Source organism: Lepisma saccharinum, chromosome 7, assembly GCF_977018435.1.
Source record: "Lepisma saccharinum chromosome 7, izLepSacc3.1, whole genome shotgun sequence".
Classification (NCBI taxonomy): Eukaryota; Metazoa; Arthropoda; class Insecta; order Zygentoma; family Lepismatidae; genus Lepisma; species Lepisma saccharinum.
Window position 1 is genome coordinate 22,392,756 of NC_139235.1, and position 22,222 is coordinate 22,414,977.

Genomic DNA, 22,222 nt, shown 5'->3' on the forward strand with positions numbered 1-22,222 from the left:
GAGTAACACCAAGTATTTTTATGCAAATAGTTTTATTGATGTCACCCCAAAACTTTACTTGAATATTGTATGTACCCAAAACTGACACTTTACTTAAATACAGCAAATACTATAAACATTTTCCTTCTCTCCCTTACTGTCAACAACGCTTCTCACTTTTCTTCTTCTTTTGAATTCATGCAGCGTATGAGATTGCATGGTGTGAAAATCTTCATAGAAAACATTTGTGGGAAAGGTTGATTGATTGACTTTGAATGGGTGCATCAGCACTTAGGCTATTTTGCCCCCATCACATTATATGGGGTCCAGCCCCTTACCAGAACTAAAATATAACTACAAGGGTTGCTCAAGGTTGATCAAGACTTTCGTGCATAAAATATTAATGAATCAATGTAGGGCTGCAGGCAGGACAGACCATGATTCCTTGTGAGTAACCATGATCCTTTCCGATGCATTTGGCGCATGAGCAGTAGTGCAAACAAATATGGCGGCAAGGTTGCTGTGGAACAGTGGTGTATAATGAAATTTCTTGTGAAGGAGAAGGTGAAACCTGCTGAAATATGGCGCAGACTGCAAGCACAGTATGGTGAACAAACACTGTCACGGGCAAGAGTGTATGAATGCATGGGCGTCCGGAAAGGGAGGCTGAGGACCCTCCCTGGAAACCGAAAGTCAACTAAAAATAACATATTTCACACATATAATTTAATTTCAGCCACAATAATGTGTGCTAATTATTGCACGAACATGATAAATTCAAATTTAAGCAATGTCTTTTGAGGGATGAACACTATTATTGGGGAACATTTGCCATGTTACCCCCCCTGGAAAAAAATACCTTCCTTGCCCCTCCCTGGAAAAAATCCTGCTGACGTCCATGTATGAATGGTGTCAACAGTTCAGTGAAGGGCGGGAGTTGGTAGCAGAAAAAAGCAAAGTGCTGCCGTCTGCCGGTAAGATTTTGGGAACTGTCTTCTGGGACATGAAAGGTGTTATCCATGTGTATTTTTTGGAGAAGGGTGCGACAATTAATACCCAGTATTTCATCCTGGTCGTTGCACCTAGCCCATGGTCAGACATCTCTTACGTTAAAGAATCATCACAAGACACGCTAAAATTGATTGATTTATCATTAGCAGACAGAGAACCCACAAATAAAGCTAAAAACCAACGGGTAAAGTAGGAACTGCAGGTGTAGTAAACCAACCCTACATGGCACAAACACAGACAGAATAGAAGAAAAAACCAATACTCACCCATTCCTTCAGGCTTTATGGGAATGACACTCAAATCAGAATCCCTCTGGTAGGCTATTGGGGTCTTGAGTATGAGTCCAGGATGTCTAATAGGCTTGATTTTCTTTGACGGTTGACTTGCTGTCTGGGTAGCAGTACTTGACATGAACTTAGGTTTGACATCGTACGAGTCATACTCGTCCAGCATCATGAAACTTTCCATCCCCTAAGAGACAAATTTACGCAAATTAACGCAAGTGGATCTGATTGATTCTTTTTAAATGGGGGAAAAAAATACCACCATTACAATTTCTTCCTCGCTTTTCTCTTTAACTCTTGTCACCAGCCTGTCTTTGTGTACGCAACCTGTTACAAACCAACCGGGTGTGAGTGCACCCACATGCAACAAGCTAAAAAAAAAAAAAAATGCCAAGTAACACCACGACAGCATGACAACCCACTAGCTTAGGGGAGGTAAGCCTGTCCAGCAATAAAAAAAGTGAACATAGAAGCATTGGAGCTGAAAAGGTTTCGCATTTTGAGCTGCGCACATGTAACAAGCAGGATAAACAACACAAATGACATGAAGCAGGTAAGTGCTTTATTTGGCAGTCAACAAGTTTTCAACTTTCCATTTTTCTTTCAGCAATTACTATATTATACAGGGCTCCACACTAGAACTAATTATATTTTTATCACTAAATATAAATGAGTAGGGACAAACAAATCTACAGGGTGTCCCCATACCCCTAGGTTATGTTACATAGTACATATTACCCCAAGATATATGACATATTTACTTATTATAACATATGTATCTATTTATTTACATTATAGCACTTGCAAACTTTACAATATACAGGGTGTTCCAAAATGAATATCGGGGTTTCAATGAAGTGTATCTTCTATTACATATACATTACAGAAATGAAACATACCTTAAAAGGAAAGGTAACTCAAACAGTTTTTGTTTCTACTTCGCAGGTGATGTTTCGTAACTCCGCCGCAGCACGGCGCTAGTAGTAAAGATGGAGATGACTTCTGAGCGTAAAGCCTTTGTCTCTTGGAATTCGCAAGGTGTAACTCGGCAATTGGAGCGCAACGTACTTTTCGGCGGGAATATGGATGTGATCCCCCATCGGATAACAACATCCGAAGATGGTACAACCAATTTAAGAATACGGGATGCCTGTGCGAAGGGAAGAGCTCCGGAACACCACGTCTACCAGATGAGCAAGTGGAACAGGTCAGAGCAACTTTCGGTCGGAGTCCCAGAAAATCTGTAAAGCGGGCGAGTCGAGAACTGTCAATGCCATCCACCACTGTTTGGAGGGTGTTACGAAAGAGATTGCACATGAGGCCGTACCGTCTACATCTGTTACAGGCCCTAAAGCCTGAAGATAATGTGACCCGTGCCAACTTCTGCGAAAATGTACAGGACATGGAAGATGATTTTCTTACAAGTGTGATCTCTAGTGATGAAGTCTCATTTCATCTTAGTGGACGAGTGAATACGCATAATGTGCGTATTTGGGGGTCTGAAAATCCACACCAAACAGTGCAGCACATGAGGGATTCGCCAAAAGTGAATGTCTTTTGTGCTCTATCCAAAAAACAAGTGTCTGGGCCTTTCTTCTTTGTGGAAAACACTATCACTGGTACTGCGTATTTGGACATGCTCCAGCAATGGTTCTACCCTCAACTGGATCGTTGGCAAAAAAGAAACATCATCTGGCATCCGCCCCCACACTTTCATCGTGAAGTACGGAATTGGTTGAATGCTGTTTTTCCCCAACGATGGATCTGTCGTCATTGTGAGGATACCGTGGCTCTTCTGCAATGGCCCCCAAGATCTCCCGACCTCACCCCCTGCGATTTCTTTTTGTTGGGGTATGTAAAGGATAGTGTATAAGTGCCACCACTACCTGCCAACCTCCCTGAATTGCAACGCGAGATTGATGCAGCTGTGGAGTCTGTTACAACAGACATGCTAGCTTCAGTGTGGGAAGAAATTGCCTACAGACTAGATGTGTGCCGTGTCACAAGGGGCTCCCACATTGAACACTTGTAACTTGTGACAAAAAACTGTTTGAGTTACCCTTCCTTTTAAGGTATGTTTCATTTCTGTAATGTATATGTAATAGAATATACACTTAATTAAAACCCCGATATTCATTTTGGAACACGGTGTATTAAAGTACACCCTTTCCTGTCGTGCATTGCCCTTCGTGTACCCATGCACGCATCAGTAATCGTCAGGGTTGTTACAGGTCCAGGAATTTTAAATAAATTCAATTCCAGTCCAGGAGAGAAAATCAGCAAGCCTAAATGAATTCTGGACCGTAAGGAACCTTTTTATCTGTAAAGTATTTCAATTCGGTCCAGGAACCTTTTCTTTCCAGATCAATTTAAATATGGTCCAGGAACCAAGTTTCGTACTGAAATGAAACAACACGCAACTTGGACCGAATTTGAATTGTGTGAGAAAAAAGGTTCCGGTCCTCTTGCGGAACCCATTAGAATCTATGGTTTCCTGGACCTTTAACAACCCTTCTAGCCATTCCTCAGCAATGTAACTATGTCCGCTCACATCAGCCATGGTGCAACAACTGACATAGGAATTCGAGTAAGCGTTCCATGTGATCTTCAGAGCAGGGGTGCCACCCACGTAAACTAAATCATTCCCAAGCAATCGAATACCTGCCAATTTTCAACATGTTTGCAACAGGCTACATGCAAGTAGGAGAAGGGGGAATTCTCGGTTACCCTGTAGATGAAAATTACATGCGGATAATGTTTAGATGATGATTTTAGAAATCCAGATAATTAAACATTGTGATTTACTGGCCACCCCTAGTTTTGACAATGCAAAAAGGTAACATGCAGGGTGATTATAAAGTTTCGATCCACTTCTGTAAAAAACAGATATTAGAATCAAACCAATAATGAGAATGGAAAACCTAACACTTAGTAACACATAATCTATGACAACTTCTACAGATAATGTAAACCCAACCTCAGAGTAACACATAATCCATCACAGGTTGCACTTAGCCTTATTCCATATGACCACTCTCACGTCCACACAAAACTCCCAGCGACGCATCGCTGTACAATGCTAGAAAACGTGATTCGTAGGGGCATGCATATTTCGTTTTTGACGAAAAAACGAAATTTGAAAAAACACATTGTAGTGTTAATTTTTCATGTTTTTGAAAGGTGTGAGGTGCATTTTGTGACCATATTTTGTCACGAAATAATGCGAAATGAACTGTAAAAAGCGAAATTAACTCAAACACGAAATTCAGGGTTTATTCACCGATGCGACCCCTTCTGAGGTCTGAATTATCCTGAGAGTGCAATTCCCGGAAAATTGATTAATTCTGCTGTTAATATTGGAGAAGCAAAATTGGACTCCTTTACACAGAAATAAACTTAATACTCTGATAATGTGCTATTAGAAGTGAAATGTTAATTCTGTGGAATAAGTGTAGTTTTTAAATCAAATTTAAGATTATTTTCACAATTTTAAAACCAGTATGTCTTTTTATATACCACTTTTCATCCATTTTTTCACCGCTATAACACCGATATTTTATTTTATTTACTGCTTTTGAACCCGAAATTGACTCAGTTTTTGTACCGAAATTTTGATTTTCTATTTACCAAAAATACGTGCCTCTAGTGATTCGTGCACCGGTGCGTCGCTGGGAGTTGTGTGGACGTGCAGGGTGCAACCTGTGATGGATTATGTTTTACTAAGTGTTATGTTTTCCATTCTCATTGTTGGTTTGATTCTAATATCGGTTTCTCACAGAAATGGATCAAAACTTTATAATCACACTGTATAATACAAACTAAACTAACTATATGGCCCAACAAGCCCTCTGAGGGCCAGGGTCTCCCAAACAGCTATTCATTTGAGTGAAGGTTGGTCAGTGCATCAAGCCCTATCGCCTCTGTTTACTGACTTTCAAGACCACAAGCTTTAACACACAAAAAAATGATTTTCATAGGATGGAACCTGGGAAGGAAACAAATTCTTCATATTTTAATTGAGCACAGTTACTGGCCAAGGTTATATGTTGTGTTTATCTTGGTAGTGTAAACTTGAAAAAAATTCTGGGGAACCAGAATGCAACTTCACTACAAGATTTAAAAAAAACAAATATCTATATCTATCTATCTATATATATATGTGGCTTTTTTGAACGACTGTAGACCCGAAACTAAGCACCAACGAGAAAAATGTTACTGAGAAAAGTTGTTTGTTTTGATGTCCTGTATACGAATCTGTGGTCCGTGGGCGCCATTAAAATGACACATAAATGGATGTGTTTGTGTATATGTGTGTGGTTTGCTTGTTCAGCAATAACTCTCGAACACCTGGAGCGATTTTAACCAAACTTGGTACACTTATCACTTGCAACCTGGAAATAAATACTGTGGGGGTAAGACCCCCTGGCACCCTAGGGGTGGGGTGGGAAGTGAAGGGATGACATGTAAAAATAATCGAGAACCACCAATATTATATTCCACACAAACAGACAACCGTCACTGTATGCAATCTGCACGACAATAGTGTTTCTTGGGTTGTCGAACATTCAGGCTGTGTTGCAAATGGAATCCAGTTTTCGTGACACTCCCAATGCGGTTCAACTCAAGTTCATCGGCATGGGTGGTGAGAGGGGGTGAAAAATAAAATGCCACAAATGACCTACATTAGTGTCAAATCAATAGTTTTCGAAGTCGCTATGCTAATTGGTGATATTCACAATCACATTTAAAATTAGTTACATTTTACACTATAGTTAGAATTCATTATTTTCCTGTCTAATACAAGATTGGGATAAATAAATACCTGGGCAACGTCGGGTTATCAGGTAGTAAATAAATAAAAGAGCATGCAGTGGGGAGTGTAGGAAGATGGAAAGGCTTCACTGCTATTCGCACTCAGTCAAGGACTGAGTATAAGGACAATGCACACATTGCTGTCGCATGTCTTGTATTCAAGTTCAGAAAAATATATTACCAGTCATTAAAAGTATAATATTTTAACACTATGGATTATTGTAACATTTTTGGCAATCCAGAGCATTTATAAATGTTAGGATATAAATACGTTTCATTGCTGCTTACCAAGCCGAACTGCAACTTTTACTTAAAATCATGCACACTTAAAGTTGTCATCTTTATTGCAACCTCACTTTACTTCAAAGAAAGTTCCAAGAGATCAGTTTTCCCTCAAACAACCACATGTCAAGTCCACGTGGAGTCCAGTAAATCGTCCCCTCATACCTTTCCCACCAATAGTATCAGTCCAAGGAATGACAGCTCTTGTCAAGTCCACGTGGAGTAAATGAGATGATGCCAATTCAGTTTCTTTAGATATCTCTGAACGTGAGGTTGTGATTGCATTATCTTTCCAAGGTTGTGTTATTGTGGTGTGCAATTTTTTTAATACAATATAAATACCATGGGAGTATAATGTCGCAGTGAATGAATGGATGTCTAAACACTGCAGGCAAAAGTGGCAACATTGCTATTCCGAAAAACAGGTGGTGGCTCGAAACCAGATACGTGTCCGGTTGGCTTCCTCTGTGGTTGTGTCAAAGATACCAAACTGGTGATGCTTAGAAGACTAGCACTAAACTACACTCACCCATTCTAGCTACAGATTCTTCGTACAGAATCCACAATAAATCTTTGGTTTAAGTAATTCATAGTATATCAGATTATTATTCACAGTGAATCAATATGCAAGATCAATTCTTTAATGTAAGGAATGTATACTATGTACCTAGAAAGATGTTAGAAATCTACACTATATACAAGACCTCAGAAAACAGGTTGTGTTAGTATGTTTCTAGTTTTTTGTCACTTTTTCTGCCACTAAGAAAGGTACAACCATGCACAGACCAGGACATAAATCTGGAATATTACTAGAGTTGCAAGAAAGCCAGCTTTTTTCCGATAAAAAGCAGGCTTTTTTGGAAGAAAAAAATGGATTTTTTGGCATTTTATCAATTACAGCTAACCTATTTCGCTTGAAGTTACTGTTATGAGTTTACAGGTTTGTAGTGACATATTTTACAACTAGCTAAAAGAAATTGACATGATGTAGCAGTCAAGAGACAGATATTGGCCAATCCCAGGAGACACAAATTGCATGATGGTTCAGGTAGCTTACCAAGGGGGAGGAGAGGCTTGCAGGACGACCACCTCTATTTTTTAGATTTTTCAACTGTTTGAAAATAAAATTACATTGTTTCCTAGGGTGTTCCCAATATTTCTTTATTACTTTTGTTCATAAAAACAAATGTAACGTAATTAGGAGGCAAAGTGCACTTGGTGCGCATATCAGTAAGTAATTAAGTATTGAATTATCTTTCTCGCATATCAATCGTGCTTTGCTTAAATTCTTCCTCATTTCCACCTCCTTGTAGCCATTCTTTCTACCCACGTTCTTTATCCATTCAATCTCTTTCCTAAATTTCTCTTTAGAGTTACATAATTTTATTGCACGTGTTAGTCCTGTTTGCATGTGCGGATTCCCGGTTGATATACATTTCTCCTGACAAAGGCTTATGATATACGCCTGTACAAATTTTCTTGTCTGTTTGGCAAATCTCAAGATCTAAGAAACTTATCCTATTATAATTTCATTTCTTCTTTTGTGAATTTGATTCTTTCTTCTTGCTCCCCCAGTGCAATGAATAAACTTTCTAATCTCTCCTTCTTCCCAATAACCAGAATATCGTCGATATATCTCCCATAGAATTTAACCTCATTTCCTATTATGCTCAAGGCTGTATTTTCAATATAGTGAAGGAATATACTTGATGCTATCCCTGATATGGGGTTCCCCATGGCTAATCCCTCTTTTTGAACAAAGATTTTCCCATTACAGCAAAAGTAATTGTACCCTGTATATATATTAAACCATCTTACGTACTCCCAAGCGGTCACTACATCAATTCCATTCCCCATCAATCACCTCTGTAAACAATCGGCAACCTTTTCAATTGGTACGCTGGGGTACAAGTTGACATCAAAACTCTATATCATATCCGTACTATTAATTTCCAATTCTTATATTTCCCTCTTTACATTCTATGAATTTTTAACACTATATTCCGTGTTATCTCAGACTCCTTTGATTTTCGCAACCAGAGTTTTTGCCAAATTGTACCCCTGGTGCATATACATGGGTATGATTGGCCATAGCGGTGTCCCTTCTTTATGCGTTTTTGGTATTGAAAAGCCAATGGGATGATCCCCTTTTACAGTTTTTGATTAGCCTTTTTTTTCTCTCTATCCTACTTAACGTGATACTGTTCTCAATCCCCCTTCTTGTTTCCCTTCATATTTTATTGATCGGATCCTTGTCTACCTCAATGAAGTCGTTACTTAAGAAACATTCTTCTAACTTTCTTTTGTAATCCCCTTTGTCTATGACAACCATTTTATTCTGTTTGTTGGACCATATTAGAAATATGTCATTTTCTTTGACCCATTTCTTTACGTTACCTAACTTCTTTTTAAACCTCGTATTCCTTTATTTTTCCTCTCCTTTATCATACCCCTTTTTATTTTCCTTCCTAATTTGTTGTTCGATGATATAATGTATCTTAATCTTGACTTCCCTATCACTTTTGTCATCCAAGATGGCTCCTATCCCTTCTGCTGCAATGATAATTTTTTTTTTTTCAATTTCACCCCTACCAATTGCGAACTTTTGACCATTTCCCACAGTTCATTCGTTGTCAGGTTAAGCACAATATCCTTCCTTTCATTTTCCTCCCCCCTCCAGTCTTCCTTTGTTCTGTTGCCATCTTTCACATTTCCTCTTATCCTAGCCAATTTATTCTGAATTTTTATTCTATGTTCATTCTTAGCCGGTTCAACATATTTATGATGCCTCTCCTCTATTCTACTCCAGGTCACCCCGTCCATAATAGAGCTTAGCTCCAAATATAGCTTTAAACACTCATTGTTAAGTTTATTCACTTTGCTATATGCTTCTCTTATGCAGTTACCTAACATTCCCATTTGATATTTCTTATCTTGATCTTCCCCCTTAATGCTTAACGGTTGAAACCCCCTTTTGAGAAATTTCGGCACCACCCACAACCTCCTACATTCTATAAGAAACCATATTTTGTTAATAGTAGAATTTCACCTAATCCTGGACCTCTGAAACTCTCGCACTTTTCTTCCCGTACAGACTATTGAATTCATATTTCAGATTTGTGCAACTTAGTCACTTTTATATATTATTATTTCGTATTTCTAAAAATTAAAAATACAAAGAGATAGATACTCATTTTATGTTAAGTATAAAATATTTTTGTATTTAGAAAATTAGGTTCGTAGGAATCCCATATTTTAGAGGAGTGTCAGAGAATGTGGAAAAAATAGTAAAGGGGTATGGTATCAAATGTGGGATGAAAGCGTCTAGATCCTTGGAGAAATATTTTACAAATTACAAAAGGAAGGGAATGGAAAAATAAGATAATGAAGAAAAGAAGAAAGGGGTGTATAACATTAAATGCCAATGCAGTAGAGAGTATATAGGACAAACAGGTGGAACCATGAGCATACGTTGGAAGGAACATGATAAAGACATAAGGGAGGGGGTTCCCCGAACCGGACTATCAGAGCACATTATAGATGAAGGACACCACATAGAAGTACGAGAAATAATAAGGGAAGAGGAAAAATTGCTTAGGAGGAACGTGCCTTGTACATTTGTAAAAACAGAGAGAGTAAACTTAACAGAGAAGATGGTAATATACACAAACTATGGATTGAAATGCTCAAAAAATGAGAGAAACGGGAATACGAGAAAATTGGATTCCAGGTCACCTCTGACGGAGAAGACTGTGTATCTTGTCATCTGTGACTTCAGTCTGAAAGCTCCTTCATTGGCATGCATCATGTAACCTCGGTCTTGATTGTGCTGTGTGGTGGATGTTTGCTTAGACTGAAGGGGGCCCTTGTCTCTTCAATGTGACACCTTCCACTGTCATGTGTTGCTTCGTTCTGAATGTTCTCTATACTTAACAAGATTGTTAGCTACTTCATCAGAGATTAAGATCTAATTTAGCCTGTATAAATCACAAGAGAACAAATTGCAAGTATATAACAGATTATTTTGAGGACTGATTATTTCTTCCGAGAAGAAGGAGGATAGAGAGATTAACACCCCTCGAGCAAAATGAACTGTCCTTAATATGCATTGTGTAAAGGGACAAAGAAAAACGCGGTGAGTTGAGTGAAAGGCCACGTTGCTTCGTGCGTTGACTGCAGAAGTTTACATGCAGCAGTTGGTGTCGACATCTCTGGGTATGGAGAATTTGCGAATTTGATAGTGCTATCGGCAGCAAGTTGCAGTTAGATATTCGTGGACTGTTTTTGTAGATGTCGTTTGCCTAGTGGGCAGTTAACAGTGACCTGTGTTCCGGACATTTGAATGATTGATTCACGTGATTGGGAAAAGAGCGCGCGGAATTTTATTTAAATACAGACTGTTTTCTCGTGGCAAATTTTATAGCGCGAGAAGTGAAAAGAACACTGCAAGTGTGTAGTTGTGAACTGAGAATTGCTAATCGAGGTGACAACGTTGATACCAAGTTCGACCTTTGAACTATGAATGCGGCGGTGAATTACTTCGAGGGATAGACGTCGAAGATCTTCGAGGGAAAGAAGAAGCGGCGGAAAGAAGACATCAAGGAGCTTCTGCCAATAGTGTTCCCCCCTTGTGTCGACAGCTCTCGAGATGTGTACTTTTATATCGGAAGTGTTGATTGCAGTGAAAGTGAAAACGCAGCGCTGAGTAAATTTCGTAAGTAGGTCGACCATATTCTTTTAATTGAGGTTAAAGTGTTTATTTTCTGTTTATTAATCTATGTTACTAACCTAAGATTAATCTAAGGCAACTGGAGGTAATTTTTGTATTAGTTTTAACTATGTAAAACAAAGCCCTCCAGCTTTCCAGGGCAAATTAAAAATTTATTAACCGCTAGTTTATTTTAGAAGTTTGTAATAAAAAAACAGTAAAGAATCCTTGAGTTTTCTTAAGCAGTTTTAAAGTGTAAATTAGAAATCTAAATTCAAAAATATGTTCTAGCGTAAACGAAACTGCGACACAAAAAGTCCAAAAACAACTTTTATCGTTATAAGTACTGTTGATGGAAAAGGGCCGACGTTGACAGAAGGATCCTTATATAATCACGAATGACCCCCTGGAGTGGAATAAAGTAATGCTGTTGCCTTGTAATAAGAGGTCTGAGGTTGAATTCTCTGTGGAGGCAGAGTGCTTTGGATCTCATTTCAAACTTTGGGTCCAGTCCACATATCTTTAATAGATTATTTTTCGCCATCTTATTTGATTCTACTTCAGTCTTAGTGCCAGTGTGCAACGGACCGTTTTTTAAATCTATTTTTATATTTGACAGCAAGTCTATACATAATTGAACTATGATTATGCCATACTTGATATATTAATATTAATTAAGGTTGCATATTAATATTCATATAAACTTTATCAGGGCATCGACATGTAAGAAATAAATTTACTGGGCTGTGGTCTCACAAAGTTGAGAACCACTGCAACAAGCAATCAAAATACATCACTAGTTGCTCCTCCGTCACTAGGTATAGCCGCCATTTAACCAAATTATACATGTTGTACTGGAAAGCCAGAACACAAATATATATTTTACTGAACACAAAATTTAGTGTAAAGAGATTTGATACTAGTTTTTCAAAAGGTAGAGCAGTATTTCCTTTTTTGCTTCATGTACATGTTCGTATAACAAAAATCAAACATTGAAAATCATATCATATACTGTTAGGTTCAATTAAAAACACACACAAAACTACTCTAGTTATGTGAATCTGTTTATATTACATAGATATATCTAATAAGCCTACCAAAATATGAAGATAACACTCTGAAAGAACCACCCATTCAAAAAAGCCAGCTTTATTGAAAACACTGTTTATGTCTAGCTACGAATTTCATATTGTAATTTGTATTTTATATTTTGAAATGAGTGTCTATTTTACAGTAGAAAGATAAAAGAAAACCAGGAAACAGGAAAAATACTGGCAACTCCTGTATTTTCATTGATTTGAGACACTTTTGTGAAAAAAGCCGCAGAAAAAACTCCCGTTTTTTCCCAAAAAAGCCATTTTTTTAGACCTCTTCCAACTCTAAATATTACATAGAGAGCTCCTGAGTTTGACTCATAACATGTTCAGCCACTGAGGTAGTTACGGTTTTGATTGTGTAATGATTTTTGCAAGTTGTACAGAAAGAAGAGGAATGCATTTAAAATCATTGAAATGGGAGAGGAAGTGAGGTCAAAAGTTCAGGGAAGCTAATTTGTGTCTTCTTAGGATCAAAATAATACTAATTTGCAATCAATTACATAATGAAAAGTGGGTTGTACAAGTACTTGTTAAGTCACCTACTAGTGTTAGCATGTAGCAATAGGATGTAAAATATTATTCTGCACAAAAAAATTGGCAACATTTTCACCTAAGCTGTAGATGCCATTGGTGTGTTGATTTGTATGTATAACAATAGTGGAATCCAAAATTTTGAATCCTCGAATTTCATTTTCCTGCATTTAATTTTTTTTTTTTTTTTTAATTTCAGTTCCCTGAAAAACGTAAAATCAAGGTTCCACTGCAATAGCTTCTTAGTTACAGTGTAACATAAAATACTATAACAATTGCCATTCATAAGGCTGTAGTATTTTAAGCGATCTGCATTGTGTATTAATGATTGGCATGGCACATTAGTTCAGGAAATATTTTGCTCAGAAACAAGTTATCAAACAATGAATTTTCTTTACTATAATGCTTCAAAATGTTTACTGGTTACTTCAGTGCAGCAACCAATTTAGACACCTGGTGCAATATACAGTAGAGTCGATGCCGATGTATCGGTATCATAAAGTATGGATTAGAATTTATTTACCAATACTGGCTGATTCTTATACTCTGTCCTGGCTACCTATGGAGGAAATGAACGATTGATTAATATGTTTTTTTTAAGTCCACTTTATGCACAGTAAGGCTAATCGGGACTGGACCTACAGTTTTTTAAAGTGGGATCAGAACCACTTGTGCTTCCACTGGGTATCGAACCTGGCACCCCTTGATTACAAGGCGACGACGCTACCACTGTGCCATCGGGGAGGCCCGGAAATGAACGAAAATAAGTCTCTGTGCAAGTAGTGAAGTGAGACGGCACCACCAATGGACATGCAAGAAGGAACGGTATTGCTTGAAAGGGGGAGGGGAGTGTGTGTACTGCTTCACTCTGCCCTATCCCTTCTCTGCCGCTATGCATGGCCTTGTTATATATATCTGACATTGTGGTCTTCTGCAGGTTCTGCAAAAATGTCATGCAACACTTTCGCAGTCTATTTATCCTGGAAATTATGCAAAATTCTGAGTTTCAATTCATTTGGTACCATTATTGTTTTAAAAACTAAATTTTGTGGTTTCATAACATATACTTTAAATAAAAACTATGATAAATAAATTGCACATACTTGAAGTGGATTACTTGCACACAAACAATAATCAATATCTTGAATAACTTTTGTTACAATTTGCATGCATCGGTACCAGCGTAAATCAATAACAGTACCGACATCGGTATGGGTAGCAACTCAGCCTATACACTTATCTCCAACATAAACCAAACCGCATGCAATGAAATAATGGACCATTTTCGTGTGATCATAGAACGACCACAAATAAAAAAACCTTCAGTCAAAGCCTTCGCGCATCTTCACTCTTTCGGTTCAGCTTGGATCATGGAGAACCCTACTCCACTCTACCCTACATGTGCGAGTATGATGCCAGACACATGGTTCTATGTAGGTTATTTTGCTTGTGGTCGCACTATAGATGCTCCAAGTTGTCTTTGTGTAAAGGCACCTATATTCAGTTGAGAAGAGAATACTCGAAAATCAATTTTTACAGGAGTAAACGTATTACATTTTTTTTAATCACATCCAAAAATATAGTACACTGACCTAACTTACTACAGTCTTTATTTCCCATAAACATTTAACTGGAGCCCTGTACATACCAAATAACAATCACACAATTAAATTACTTGACTTGTTGATTACCTCCAGATGAAAATCGTGTACATTCATCTGCAAAGCTTCTGCAGTGGTTAATTTTATTAAAATGCTAGCAGACAGAAGCAAGGACAACACAGAATGGAAGGGTGACACAGCAAGGTTTACATAAAGCACTTGTTTCAGCCTATTATGAACATGTCATCCCCTGAACATATCATTCAAGTATTTACAAAGGCTAAATGAAGGGAAAAGATACGGATCACTTACCAAGGGATCCTTATCCTGGATGTCATCGATTGCTTGAGGGCTGTCAGCGAAAAAAGGACTCTCGGTCTGAGCATCCAGCATCATATCATTCGTGTCGGTTGGAAGTAACTCGTCACCCAACCACACCATCCCCATGTCTGAAACAAAGGAATGAAACTGTTATGAGCTATCCATTGATGAAAACTAGGCAAAGGTACTTTAGTATTATACGGACTACCTAAATTTGCAATTTATGCTAATAGAACCAAACCTAACAACGTAGGCATTCCTCGACTGACATCAGAACACAAGGTAGCTATTATGTCCATAAGTGTGTTTTTTGTTTTCCCAGAAAACAGACGGTCTGAAATCAGGTAGTCCGTATAATACTAAAGTACCTAAGCAAATTAATCACACATAAAAAAAACAGATACCACATAATTTTTTAAATCCTGATGTTCTGGATGGGAAAAATTTGTGCCACACTGAAAATCTTTAATTTTGCAACTTTTTTTAAAATATTTTTTTTGCATTTATGGAATAAGAACTAACAATTTCTAAGAAGTGTCAAAAACTAACAATTTCCGAGAAGTGTCAGACACTTACAATGTAGAAAACATCGAGAATTAACCTTTTCTAAAAATGACCATTTGGAATTTCTCTCCTTCCTGAAAAGTTGAGAAATCATTCCCTGGAGTCAGGATTAGGTTGAAATATTTTTTCAGCCAATACCGGTCCCGACTTTTCAGGATGCCGCATGCCCTTACTAATCAGTGACCAATTTAATGCCAGCTCAACCACAAATTAGCATTTTGAGTTGGTGTTTTAAATATTTTTTTAACAAATATTTGTTAACATCTTGCCCTCCCCCCAAGAAAAAGCAAGACCCCAAGTTACTACATACCCATTATTTCACCACTTGACCAATTTGGTAAACAACATAGACCCTTTACAAATGAATGGAATTTACATTGCAATATTTCCATGTCATATGGTCTTACATAGTGTATAGCATTTGTTTATACATGTCAAAAACTATGATCCCATAACAAAACTTCTAAGACTTGATGTTGAAATATGTATGTTTGTTTCTATGTGTATTTTTTAAAAAAATTCAAAATATAGGTTTTTGAAAAATTCGATTTTCAAAAAAGTTTGAATGACCTTGCAATGAAAAAAACTGAAAAGTAGTCATGTGATATATCTAATTAAAGCTCATAGCAAAAGCAACAATTTGGTTCTTATCCCAACCTTCTACGTAAATTCTAGCTTGATTTATGAGTTTTTTTGTGATTGCACGAGTGCTGAAAATTGTTATTTTTTCCATATTTCAGGGGGTTCTAACTGGAGGACTACAACAGATACAAATCTGCAATTTTTCCTACCTTGGGTGGTACTTCATAACAACTAAGTATGAATAAAATCAGAGATGGTCACGTTCCAAATTGACCAAAATTTGGTTCACTTGACATGGAATGACCCGGTGGGGAAGTGTCCCCTCAGCCCCCCCCCCCCTGCAGGTGATTATGCAAGGAACACTTCCACAACTGTGCTACTAAAATTTAAAAAAAAATAACAAAAAAATTCCTTTAATGATAATTTACCACCCTTGACTAGTTGTAACACTTCCGAGAAATACTGGTATACTTGACCCTCTGTAACCCCTCAAGGGAGTGAAATATTTTGTATCGTTTATGAACGTTTTCCATTTCTTTAGGTTGTGGAAATGTGTTGTTGTGAAGTAAAGTACACGTGAAGCAGAACAGCTTGAGGGCTTTGCTCAAGTGAATATAGTAACTCGTCACACATACCAGCTGATGCCATAGTAAATGGCATAATAGTATCCGTTTCACTGTCTTTTTGAGATGACTTCTGCTTGCCATGATGAGAAATCAATGTGTTATTTATTATTGCCCAAAGCAAGGGGTAATAGACATTTGTATCTTATTACCCCATTTGCTTTTCATATTTGGGGTAAAAAGATACATGACAATAATCACACCCTATTTTTGTGTAAGAAAATTTAAAAAAATAGGACCAGAAACTCCTATCTTTTGTCCGCAGAATCCCGTAAAAAATATCAAGAATGTATAATCTGTATTTATTATAGAAAATAATATTAGTGTGAAAACGATACTTTCCGATGGAAAAGTTTCACACAACCATAAACAAATGATGGAATATTCCTAAACATAACCAAAGCATGGAAACCATGTTTGTTCAAAGTAGCGTTCACTCGTTCAGTAATCTGCATGATGTGAGGAAGATGGCGACTTTGAAGGTAAGAAATAAAGTTCTTTTTAGTAACTTTTAGTTGGGTACATAATAATAATACAAGGCATTCGTTCATATTTCGCATAGTCAATAATTTAGGACACTTGATCACGATTGTGTAGTTAAAATTTGTCGCTCAAGTGCTACGAAACTGACATTTTTTTACGGTGCCCCACAAACCATTCACGGTAGGTTAGGTTACGTTAGGTTAGGCAAACATAGTTAAAATTTTGTTCTGAAACGTAAAATATTAAAATAACCATTGTTTTCGTGGAGAAATCCAGGGTTTCTGTTCCGATCGTGGACCACTTAATTTCACTTCTTTTGCAATTTCTACACACGACCCCCAAATTTTAACTTCAAATTCGTGATTAGAAGGCCTCAATTAGTGAGTATGCGAAATATTACAAAAATCGGCAGGGGTCTGGTATTGTAAATTCGCTCCAGTTAATCAAACACGAAGGACTGTAAACTTATGAAACCAAAATAGAAGTGAAATCATTATGAATGTTACATTTATTGGTTTTTATAATTTTACGTCGTTAGGTTAGGAGTGTCAGGATTGGTGCTCATAGCAATTTTCGACGTTATTGTTAGGTTGGGAGTGCTAAGTTTAATGGTGTGTACTTTTGAACATGTTCTTTGGCTATTTGAGTGTGCATACAACTAGTTTTTAATAATAAAAAGCAGCAAAAATACTCAGAGATGGAAGGTTTTTACTTACAAGGGCCATTCTTTGGGATCAAATATCTCAGTTATTTGCATTTTCCACATACTGGAACCAATATATATTTTATGCAACATCGAAATATGTCGATTAAAAAACGTAATTCTCGAGGGGATACAGTGGGTCAATAGCCCAGAAATAGGTCCTTTACTATGTGTTAGTTCTGCCATGAGTATATTAGTTGTAGCTGTACAGCTCATAACATAAGATTTCACAATTTCTACATACCAACTATGTTGAGTGGTATGGCATTATCAAAAAAACCAATATTCCTACACAGCTGCCATTCAAACAATCAATAGGATTTCTCACAAGCAACATGTCTTTGCTTACATCAGACAGAAAGTAGACATGATTACTGCTACTAGTACTGCAATCCCAATATACACTCTGTATCAAAATAACTGCACCACTTAGTATAGCATCAAATTTCAAAGCAAGGGAAAATAATCTTAAATTAACATTATTTTGTGCAACTTGATCACATTTGTCTTATTTTTAGTGTTTTATGGGTCTAATGTCAATATGCAAATGGCCATCAGTAGTGGAGTGCAAATCATCATGTGAGAACCAGAGGGACTTAACTCCAATTTACCAAACTAATAGGGGAAGATTGTACTCTTATGATCTTCTGTTTGCATTTAAACAAAATTACTATTTTTTTAAACCTCCAACCAAGCATATGGCATGCCACTGCATAAACTTACGTAAGAATATATCAGCAAGATATGTAATATCATCACAATACAATGTACAGTGCAAGGCAGTGATAAAAATAAAGCTTTACGAACATATAAAGAGCAAGAAGCACAAAAACACCAAGACAATCCAATCAACTCTATTCTTGTGTGCATTTCTGATGGAGAAAGTAAGAAAATAATATGGCAATGTAATCAAGCCTGCCTAACCAAACTATCCTGGTTAAGAGTATGGTATTTTACAGAGAAAAAACATTCATCTCTTTGTAACATATTTGTATTCTATTTATACTCTATAAATTAGCTATCCGAGATCCGACTCTGCAATGAGTTCGGTATCATTTCAGCCAATCAAGACTTATATAATCCAGAAAGCCAAATATGCTTATGAATCCAATCCATGCGTTCTTTTTTTCTTTAAATACCTAAACATCATGTGATAACTCACTGTGCCTAATAATCCACATCAAAATCTGTTGTTTGTACATACTATACTTAGGGAAGATACCCTAATAGTTCACGCGTTATTATTAGAAATGTGTTGATAACATCAGACAAGTTCTAATCATGAAACATTATTTTTACTATGGTTTTAGTGTTGTAGACCTGGATTGAAGGAACCTGGTTTACTTAATGTTTATTCCAATAGCGCTGAAAACTGTTTAATGTGCAATTACAATAACCGTAGCAAACGTACGATGCAATCGGAAAGGAAACAACACTTGCTATTGATTACAAATATCAATATGGGGTGTTTACGAGCCTATCCTCTTGTGTATCAAGACCTTTCATCGATATCAAATGACGCTAACAGGTTATAAAAATATGAGAAATATCTTCAATCGATGACACATACGTGGAAACGCACAGTTGTGAATAGGAGACAACCAAGTATCTTTTCGATAGAGTCATCAATGATAATCAATTTGCAGTGAAGCAATTTGTATTCTTTTCCGAGTGAAGCATATGATAAAAGTTTTTCATTTAGCTTCAAATTAATGAACGAATCAACAACTGTACAAGTTTACTCAAGCACGATACATTAAATTAAACCAAACATTCGTGATTAAACAGAAAAAACAAAGCAAAATACGAGATACGTACCGTCCCCAGTCGCCATTTCCATGACAAAGGAATTAATTTTACTCCCTTAAAAAATAATAAAGCCACGTGACTTTATGTTATCTAACATCAAAAATCATCATATGCAGTTCTTGTTAGCAATAACTATATTGTTTTGCACAAAACATTATCTTCTGTTCAACAGTAGTTCGGCGTAAGACGCACAAACTTTGTGACAGCAAGATGCTTCGTCCAAGCTCGTCTCCTGCACATAACCGACTACGCTAATCAGGTGCACTACAGACAAAAATATTATGAAATGGAATTCATATGCATCGAACAAACATCCTACATATAAAATATGTAACGTTTAATGCTTACTGTATCGCAATAGCCACTCAGAATTTCCAGAATTAAGCATAGCTTGATATTGTTGGAAATTGTTGTGTATCATTTCCTTCAATCCTCAGTTCAGTTGCTCACCCGCGGAAGTTTGCTTGAAAATAAACCGAAAGAAAAAACGAAGTCTGCAGACAAGATGACAGTAGCTCGAATGTGAATTTCAATTTCAACTTTTCAAGTAAAATAAAGAACATGCATCACGAACTCTTTCTATTTAGGGAAGAGTGAATACGAATACGATAGGAAGTGGCGTGCCCAGGATTTTCGAAAAGGAGGGGGTAGTCTGCCCTAATTTTGGCATGCTTTTTTTCCCCTTTTTTTTTTAAAGGAATACTACCCCAAAGGGTCGGGTTATAATCCTCACACAAAACTCGGCTTGGGGCACGCCACTGACGTTAGGTACCGGGAGGGCTCCGAAACCAGGGACGGAGGGCCCTGGCCCTTCCAGACTTAGTTTGCCCCACATTTTACGAGCAATAAGTCGGTTCCACGATTTTTTTCACAGCAATTTATTGGTCAAACAAGACGACAATAGGTGTGCAGGAGTAGCAGTTCGTTACTTATTTTTCTACATATCCACCACCGACGGCAATGCATTTTTCCCACCGTGACACCAATTTGGATATGCCAGTGGCATAGAACGTCGTCGGCTGCTGCTGCAACCACTGCCACACAGCATGTTGCACTTCACGATCAGACGAGAAGTGCTGGCCAGACAATGCCTTCTTCATAGGGCCGAAGAGGTGGTAATCAGAGGACGACAGATCTGGACTGTATGGCGGATGTTCCATGATTTCCCAGCCGTACCGAGCGATTTTTTCCTTGACCGCCATGACGACGTGTGGCCTTGCGTTGTCGTGAAGGAGGCGGACGTGGTCACTCTGTCGCTTGTCACGCAAGGCACGGCGTAGCTTGGTATGCGTGGCAGTGTAGGACATTGCGTTGATTGTTCCGCCAGCAGGCATGAAATCCACCAGCATTACCCCCAACATGTTCCAGAAGACAGTGAACATCACCGTTCCTCGTCCGTGACACTGGTGCGACCGGCCTTGAACCGCTGACACCAATTCCCAATGGCTTTGCGGCACAGGACGTCGTCTCCATACACCAGCTTCATCCTCGCGTGAATCTCCGTCGGTGTCTTGCCTTCAGCCCAGAAGAACCGCACCACGGAACGCTGCTCCTCGACCGTCGACGATGTTAGGCGGGTAGCCATTAGTGTTGCCCACGAGACGAGACGAGACGAGACTTTGGTCTGTCTCGTCCCGTCTCGTTAAAATGCCGTCTCGTCTCGAAAATATACGTTTGTCTCGTCTCGAAGGGTTCTGTCCCGTCTCGTCTCGTCTCGTAAAAGTAATGCAGGATATTATGCCAACAAAAGTTAAAACTGGAAGACTTCACAAAATATTATTCCCGAAAGTGGGTAAAACCTTAAAATATATTGTTCACTGTATAGTGAGAATAAATAAGGTTCGTTAACCATAAGGACATTAATCTAATATATAAAAATGGGTGTATGTGTGTGTGGGGGGGGGTGCGTGCGTGCGTGTGTGTGTGTGTGTGTGTGTGTGTGTGTGTGTGTGTGTGTGTATGTTTGTTCCGGCATAACTCTCAAATGCCTGGAGCGATTCCAACCAAACTTGGTACGCGTATCAATTGAAATCTCGGAAGAAATACTGTGGGGGTAAGACAGCCCTGGAGATGGGGGTGGGGAGGGGTGACATGTAAAAATAATCGAAAACGACAGATATTAGTGTGGAATCCATAGTTTTCGGCGTCGATAAGATGAATAGGGACACTCCCAATGCCGTTCAACAACCCTGGCACCCCTAGGGGTGGGGTGGGAATGGGGTGAAATGTAAAAATAATAAAAAAAAAAGACCGATATTAGTGTGGAATCAATAGTTCTCGGGGTCGCTAAGATGAATAGTGACACTCCCAATGCCGTTCAACTCCAAGTTAATTTTACACTATAGTTAGAATTCAATGTTTTCCTGTTTAATAGAAGATTGGGATAAATAAATACCCGAGCAACGACGGGCAATCAGCTAGTACTTAATATAATGTTTGTTAATTACCAACAGGTAGAGAATGAAATATACTTTGTTGTTTTTCTGCCTTCAATCAACTCTTTTATCCATCGTACACTAAGGGAGCTTTCAGACCAAAGCAACAAGCGACAGGCGACAAGCCGCATGGGGAGTTTGCACCGAAGTTACGATCAACACGAGCTCCTTCCGTATATAGGCAAATATTCACCCCATAGTATGCACTACCAACTAGCAGACAGAGGATACGCTATGCACGATATTAAGTTTCAGCGATAGAGAACACGAACACCTTGTCGTGTTACTTCGGTTCGGGGGGTCACATTTACTGAGTGTTCGATTCCAAGCTGTTGCTTGTCGCTACTCGCCTGTCGCTTTGGTCTGCAAGCTCCCTTGAGGGAGCGTTCAGAACTAA

General features: G+C 38.1%; 1 protein-coding gene across 3 annotated transcripts in view; it reads right to left on the minus strand.

The window, feature by feature from the left end:
- LOC145989765 (MBT domain-containing protein 1-like) overlaps positions 1 to 19,860 on the minus strand; it is a 65,892-nt gene extending 46,032 nt beyond the window's left edge. For 2 of the 3 annotated variants that reach the window (XM_083125075.1, XM_083125074.1), the window contains exons 1-3: positions 19,739 to 19,860; positions 14,618 to 14,754; positions 1,257 to 1,461 (exon numbers count right to left, since the gene is read on the minus strand). In XM_083125075.1, coding sequence (XP_082981201.1) covers positions 1,257 to 1,461; positions 14,618 to 14,754; positions 19,739 to 19,811 — 415 coding nt within the window. In that variant the 5' untranslated portion in view covers positions 19,812 to 19,860. Of the gene's footprint in view, positions 1 to 1,256; positions 1,462 to 14,617; positions 14,755 to 19,399; positions 19,622 to 19,738 lie in introns of those variants that run through there. The other variant, XM_083125076.1, reaches the window with a different exon arrangement.
- Between the last annotated feature and the right edge of the window lie 2,362 nt (positions 19,861 to 22,222).